This window comes from Danio aesculapii, chromosome 8, assembly GCF_903798145.1.
Source record: "Danio aesculapii chromosome 8, fDanAes4.1, whole genome shotgun sequence".
NCBI classification, from domain to species: Eukaryota; Metazoa; Chordata; class Actinopteri; order Cypriniformes; family Danionidae; genus Danio; species Danio aesculapii.
In genome coordinates this window covers 28,040,113-28,047,612 of record NC_079442.1, presented here as the reverse complement: position 1 = coordinate 28,047,612, position 7,500 = coordinate 28,040,113, and the positions used below count along the sequence as shown (strand labels likewise).

Here is a 7,500-nt window from a genome sequence, read left to right as displayed (position 1 = left end):
ACTTGAAAAATGTTGTTGGATTTGAGACATTTTTTTTCATATGTGGCATCCCTGCAGGCACAGGATGTCAACATGATGTCATATTGACGTTGTACCCCAACGTCGTGGGGACGTTGGATTATGTTTGGAAATGAAAATCGGGTTGACGTCAGAACCCAAAGTCAGGCTGACGTCAGTGTTCAACGTCCAACCTAAAATCAAATATCAACATCTAATCATGTTACACCTTGATGTTGTGTGGACGTTACCACGATGACATCTATCAGACGTTGGATGTTGGTCACTTTCCAAAACAACCTAAAATCAATCAAATATCAACGTGATTTGACGTCGTTATTGGACTTCAAAATAACGTTGTCCTTAGACGCTGACTAGACATTGAGTTTTAGTCAGCTGACGTCATGACCTAATGCAACCTAACATTAACGTCTTATGATGTTGTGTGCCTGCTGAGATATTATGATCCAGTGACAAAGAAAATCACTCCAGGAATGGACTGGAAAATGATGAATGCTATTTATAATTTGTTATGAATAGGCACTACAAAATAACATGGCATTGATAGCTGTATCTATTATCTAAGCTTACAGAAATAATTCTGTGGTCATATTACAACATGCCCATCACAGTCAGTTCTCATCTGTATCTGTTTATATGGACCAAGACTAACCTGTTTTGTGCTGGGACATTACGACGATGAATAAAAAAGTCTGCTTGTTTTGTATAGTTTTCCATGTATATATTGTGTTTGATATTTTGAAATGGAAGCAGCTTGTATTGTACATCTGTGTATATTGTTTGTACATATTTTCAGTTTTTTTCTGTTCAGATTTAGCCTGAATGCTGACAAAAAAAAATGAACAAATGCTTAAATCAATGATTACTGGGAAGTTTAAATTGAAAATTAATTCACATTTCCACATGATGATTTTTTTCTCTCTAAGTGCCTGGTGTCAAATGAAATTGTAACAATCCCATCATTCCACAGTTAATGTTCAGAATTGCTATTTATTATTGAAGACATTTCTCTCTGTACATACGATCTTAAGAATAAACTGAACATATACTTACATTTTAAAGACTGTTTTATTACATAAAGCTAAAAATCCAACATTATAAAAGCACAAATGTCTCCTTTCATTCCCAATTAAATTCCCATTCAAATCAAGCATGCTGTATTGAAAATAGCCCTTATTCCTAAATAGGACACTATCTGAATGGCCAGCTATTTGTAGTGATGTCCCAAACCATAGTTGATATCAAGTGATGTAGACTAGAGATGCCAAATGTACCATATATTGGGCCTATTTGATTTGTCCTATACTATACTGAGTGCTATGCTAATTTAATTATAGCAGCAGTTCTGATCTGACACTTATGTATGATGATTATGTATCTATAAGGGGAACCTATAGTTGTGAAATTGTCTTAATATCAGCATAGCACCTTTGAATACAGCACGGAAATGCTGTAATTCAGCTCTGCTTTTTTTAGCGCCACCTGCTTGCAGAGAGTTTTAGTATGTTCTAGTATGAATGGAATTTGGAAGTACTACATTTATACTAATCACATGACCTTTCCACGTCTTATGTGTAGCCTTACACCATTCATATATTCTCCAGTGAACAAATCATTTTTCTATGATATTTGGGTTGAAAAAATATTCGAATGGCCTCACAGTTATTAAACAATGAAGAGTATTTACTCATACCAAATTTCTAGAGTAGTTCAGTTATCCAGAGCCTCCACGTGATTACAGTATTGTAACTGGTGCAATACCAGCAGGCCTGAGGCTCTTGCTGGGTTACAGTGAATCAAAACAACTAACATTTAAAAAGGAGATTTTATTAGATGGCATTGATATCAAAGGTAGAAGATGTAATAATACATTTCAACCAGCTTCCAGATGTAAAGTTGATCTTTCTGAATCTTGTGTTTTTGCCGAATGGATCTTGAGACAATGCATTTGTTGTTATATATTTTTGGATTGATGTTGAATGTCTATTTACATATTGAGTTGTTATATAATTCATATAGAGAAAAAAGATACAATTTTTAAATATATATGAAAAGATATAGATAAAAATCTCCTGTTTATGTTAAATCTGTTAATATTATTAGGCAAGTTTTATATACACAAATGTAAATGGACAGAGAGAAAGCTTAATATCTCCCATTTCAAGGCTGATTTACAATTTTATTTTGAAACTCTTAAAGGACTTTCAAGTTGAAAAACAAACAGAACCGTGAATATACTCCAAAAACTAAACTCCTCTTCTCTATGGTAGTTTTTATGTATACCAGCTCTTGTTCTTTTTTTTTCTTTCTTTTTGCTTATTTTATCTACATGTTTTATGCTACAATGTGAATATCCTATTGTAAGATTTGATATTCATTTGACTGGAAATGTTCCGCAAATACAATAATAATAATAAAAATAAATTAAAAAATAAAAAATAAAATCCATGCTTCAGAATTTTGCTGGAAGTAGTTCATCCAGATTACTTCTTCCCTACTGTTTTATCAAATACTATGAATTTTGATGTACTTTTCAGCTCGCATACTGTTTTTCACATAGGCTAGGGGAAGTAGTATACGCAATTTTAATTTTTATTCAGTTTGTCTATTTTTTGTTTTGTTTATAGCATGAATTATATGTAAGGTGACTGCATAAACAGAATATTATATTTTTTTACTTCATGTTCTGCAATTATACAATCATTCAAAATTATACCTTCCATTGCTAATGCAGCACGTTTGTTTTGTTGAAAATGTTTGCCATGCCTGTGATGCAGCAAATAAAAAGCTAATTTGCTTGAAAAATCAGCAATCAGAATTGTCCGTGAAAAATTAAGATTGGCACATCACTAAATATGTTGATGGGAATTTTTTGTTTTGTCCCACATGTCATGGTGACTGGCAACCCTAATGTACAAGTTCTTCCATGCACACGGATATGAGAGGGTAAAAATTCCAGCGTATCTCCAGAAGATGGCGCCCTCGATTAAATATCCATCCACCATTTTCCAAACCTGTTGTCAAACTAAAGGGAATACAGCATATAAACAGGCAGTCTATACATTTCTCTGTTATTAAATTGTTTAATTGTGGTTGTTACAGTGTAGTCTTTATGACAGTTTTTTGTCTTCTTTATTATTTAAAACAGCAAACTGGCAGTCAGTAGACTATATCCTTGCTCAGTCAGTATATTCTTTAAATGATTCAATTACTAATTAATTACTTAGTACACACATATAAAGGCTAGTCAAAATGTTCAAACGTTTAAAAAGTATTGATATTTTCAAGAAAATACCAATAGCATATTTGCATTTTTCATGTCTTGGATTACACGATACCTTAATGTAACACAGGTGTGGGACCTACCTTAAAAACAGGCATGACTCTGTCAATATTTTCTTAGGAAATGTAAATATTTCTATGGCTCATATTTCATATTGTAGCTTAGCCTAATTACTTATGTAACTTCAAAAATTATCATACATGTTTTACAGAGTAGCCTACGTGTGCAGTAGCCTAAATTGAAAAACTCAAAACAGTTAGGTTAGCGTGCTTACAGATGGAACTGACCTGCACTTGATGTCTTGAGCATCAGGTCAATAATTCTGCTCACTGTTGGTCCTTGGACAGAAATCTTTCCACTCCAAAGGACCGCATTTTTTCCACCATCGAGTCTCTCGAATCCGTTTGACACCGTTTGAAAGCACGTGGCGCGTTGGCAGTCCATCAGATTCATGATTCAGTTTCATCAAAAAATGCCGAATTCGGAAATGTATACTTTATAGGCCTACTTTATGATTATTAAAAACAATAATTATGACGACATTAATAATAATATTCACTCACTTTCATTCGGCTTATTTTCTGCATGATTAGGGGTTCTATAACAATATTAATAATAATAATAATAATAATAATAATAATAATAATAATAATAACAACAATAATAATATTAATAATAATAATAATAACTGAAGCCATCCAAGTTGTATTTTCCTCAGCAGAACAATATGGTTTGTTTGTTGAGCTAGGTTGGATTCACATTTTTTCACATTTTTTGTAAAGGGGAGAGAATTGCTTGTTTTTGTTTTCATCTGCACTCTCTCTTGAGTGGTTCTGCAGTTGCGTTGGCTCTTCTCAGCGAGCTGAACCACTGGACACAACAACAATCTGAAGTAGTTTGTTTTGTCACATTTTGTACGTATCAACAGAGAAGAAGGACTCTTATGTTGTATATTTCATCTAAATAGTACTGCTTGTGCTTGTTGTGCAACCTAAAAGTAGGATGATGTTTACACCAAATTCACACTTAAATGTTTTTGGCACACAAAAGTGTTCTTGAAGTACAACTACAATATGAAAACCACTGAAGTAACAGAACGTTTTAACAATGTTTTTGGTTTCTTTTCTTAGCTTTGAACATCTCAGGACCATCGCTGCCTATGAAGGATGAGATAGCTCATGGATTTCATCAATATATAAATAAATAAATTTGTGTTTAGTAGATGAAAGAAGGTCACAGGAGATTGGAACGAGATGAGGGTGAGTAATTACATCATTTTCATTTCTGGATTAACTAACACTTTAAAGTGATAAGATGCACTTGTCAAAAAAGGCAATAATTTAAGTATATGCATAAACTTGTTTTTTTTCCCATCAACTAATTCTTTTTAACTGCTAAACTAAAACTGAAACAATTTGATTGTCAGCTTCTTGAAATACAAATTTCCCACTTTGTCACAAAATGTTGGGTCTTCTTATTTTTTCTGTCTTTTTCAACCACAGATATTACTTCCTCACTCCATCTGTTTAGTTTGTTTCTTTCCTTCATATGTAGCATACTGTACAGCCAGATGTTACTTGACAGGCACCAACCAGCAGAACACTGTAAAAAATGCAGGATTGATGGAGACAACATGAAGAAATTAAGTCAACTCATTACTTTTTACCAATTTTAGTAGATTGAACATAAAACAATTAAGCTGTCCCTGCAAAAAAACTCAATAATTGTGTTGTTTCAGCTCATTTTAAATAAGTAGTTTGAACCAACAGCAAATGTCAAAAGTCTTTTCTTGTGTTTTGTACTTGCAAACAGTAATGGCTGTTCTGAAGATCTGACAAGGGCGGCCCTAAAGGGACTTCCGCTCTGAGTGCAACATGAACATACAACAGCGTGTTACACTGACAACAAGGCGAGAGAATGAAAATAGAAAAAGAGAAAAAAAGTGTGGTTGTCCATTTCCTGTAAACCTTTTGTCTGCTAATGCTGAGAGTAAGAACTAGGAAGAGAAACTCAATGCTCGCCGTTCAGCCTAGTCATCAGTAGTGCAGAGGAGATCTCTCAATTTTCCCCTGCCTTCGACTGTACGTTTTTAACGGTTTGTTTCGACGGCGTATGAGGCCATGAGGCGAGCCGCGAAGGGGAAAGCTCAGGAGAGTTCGAGCAGCTCTTTGCTCAGTATACAGGAGAATGAGAAGCTGGAGGATCTGCTGGGCAGGAGGTGTGTGGTAAGTTCAGGGCCCCTCAGTACAGGGACCGGGTCTAATGTTAAGATGGGTAGGGGAGATGGTGGAGACATCTGTGCAAACTCTGGGCCAAACATTTATAAAAGCCATGTTCAGGCAAGTCCAGTGTGTTCATTTGTTTGCAATTATTATGTTGTGACTCATCTTATGACGAGGTTGAACTGAACATTTAACACAATGTAGTATTTTATACAAAAACATAATTCTTTTTAATGAAAAAGTCTGCATTGAGAAATTGCGTATAGATAAAGACAAGGAATTTTGAGCGTGTCTTTACTTCTCTTTTTGAGAAGCTGTCATTTTTTTGTGTATTCCCCATCATTTATCTAGAATAAGAAGTGGAACATTATCACTTTGATTGTGTCAAATAAAAACATCACACATTTTGCAACAATTGTTAATGCATTAACTAATGATCAGAAATAATTTCTTGCTGTATTTATTTATCTTTATTTGAATGAATAAAAATACAAATTAGTTTGTGTTAGCTCAAGGTTGAATAATAATACTAACCACTGCAACTCTTGGTCAGTAACTTGGTTAGTAAATGTTAAAATTAACATCACCCAAGAATAATAAATGCTCTGTTAGGAATTAGTTAGTTTAATCTAAGTAGTGCTGTTAACTATTGTTAACCTTATTTTAAAGTATTATCCATTAAATGTATATTGCGTTGTAAAAAATGTTATTATGTAACGTAATTCTGAAATTAAAATACTACCGACTGCCACTGTAAAGAAAATCTTGCTGCCTTAATTTTTTAGTTGAATCAAATGAACTTTTCTAGTCCTCTCAACTTATATCAATCAGACTGACTAAAAATATTAAGTTAAACTTTGAATAATTTAAAAAATGTTGTTGAACCCTGATTAAATTTAAAGTAACTTAAAAACATTTATAGTCATGACTATTGTCATATAATTTTTACAGTGTGTGTATATGGTTTATGGTAGTTGTATATGGTAGTAGATGTCAATTATAGTTGTGTGGTAAAACATCAAAAATTGCATCAACATTTACAAATATGAATTTGTTTTTCAGACAATATATTCTCTTTTTATGGCAAAATACACTGTAAAAAATTAAACGATAACTTAGTCATGACAACTTATGTTTTTAGGTAATTGTGACTTATTAAACAAAGTTAACCATGTTTTAACTCATTTTATTTAACTCATTTTTCAAGTTACGCAAACTTTTTAAGTCAGTTTATTCTAACTTAAGTTCAAATCACTCATAGGGTTCATTAGATTCAGCTTAAAAATTTAAGGCAACCAGTATTTTTTTTACAGTGTACTAGTAACGCTTTAAAAAAATATATGTGAAATATTATTTCCTTATTTGGCGTCACAAATTCTAATATTTTTCTACTTTAAATTTACAGCTTCATTTAAGAGTAAATTTGAAATTTCTTTGAGATACTCATAAACTTATCACATCCACAAATAACTCGCAGATCAAAGAAGGTAGGTAAACCAGTGGATCTAAACGTGTTTCTCACTTCTACATTGGGTTATTTATTTCTGCTTTCTTTGATAATTCAATTACGACACATTCAGGACCATACGCAGTTATCAGTGTCTATATATTAATTATAGTAACATTTACTTTCATGCAGTCAAAGCTTTTAACTAAAGTGACATAACAGTTTATACAGATATGCTCCAATTCTATGCAACTGCATTGTATCATTTCCATCTAGTTCTATGTGCACATCAAGATATCATTTATAGGAAAATAACACTGATATCACTGACACAGTAACCTCCCTCTAAGAGTTTCAGACACAATAACTGCCATTTTGTGGGTATTTTCTGTGTTGTTTGAATGTAGTGAAAGATTTTGTGATTGAAGGAAGAGAAGGTGTGAAATTGGCCTTCACGCTGCTTGAGCTCTAATCACCGAGAGGGCTTTGACAAGGGAAGTTGCTTAAAGACATTTCCTGTCACAGTACAA

General features: G+C 33.1%; 2 protein-coding genes across 3 annotated transcripts in view; both read left to right on the top strand.

The window, feature by feature from the left end:
- The window catches only part of slc38a5a (solute carrier family 38 member 5a), a 23,128-nt gene extending 22,049 nt beyond the window's left edge, over positions 1-1,079 (top strand). For both annotated transcript variants that reach the window (XM_056463574.1, XM_056463575.1), the window contains exon 16: positions 1-1,079. This exon is cut by the window's left edge and continues 2,075 nt beyond it. The gene's annotated coding sequence lies outside the window, so the exon portion shown is untranslated.
- Positions 1,080-5,226: 4,147 nt separating this feature from the next.
- The window catches only part of wasa (WASP actin nucleation promoting factor a), a 19,555-nt gene continuing 17,281 nt past the window's right edge, over positions 5,227-7,500 (top strand). The window contains exon 1 of the mRNA XM_056463573.1: positions 5,227-5,526. Within this exon, the coding sequence (XP_056319548.1) occupies positions 5,422-5,526 (105 nt within the window). The 5' untranslated portion in view covers positions 5,227-5,421. The remainder of the gene's footprint in view (positions 5,527-7,500) is intronic.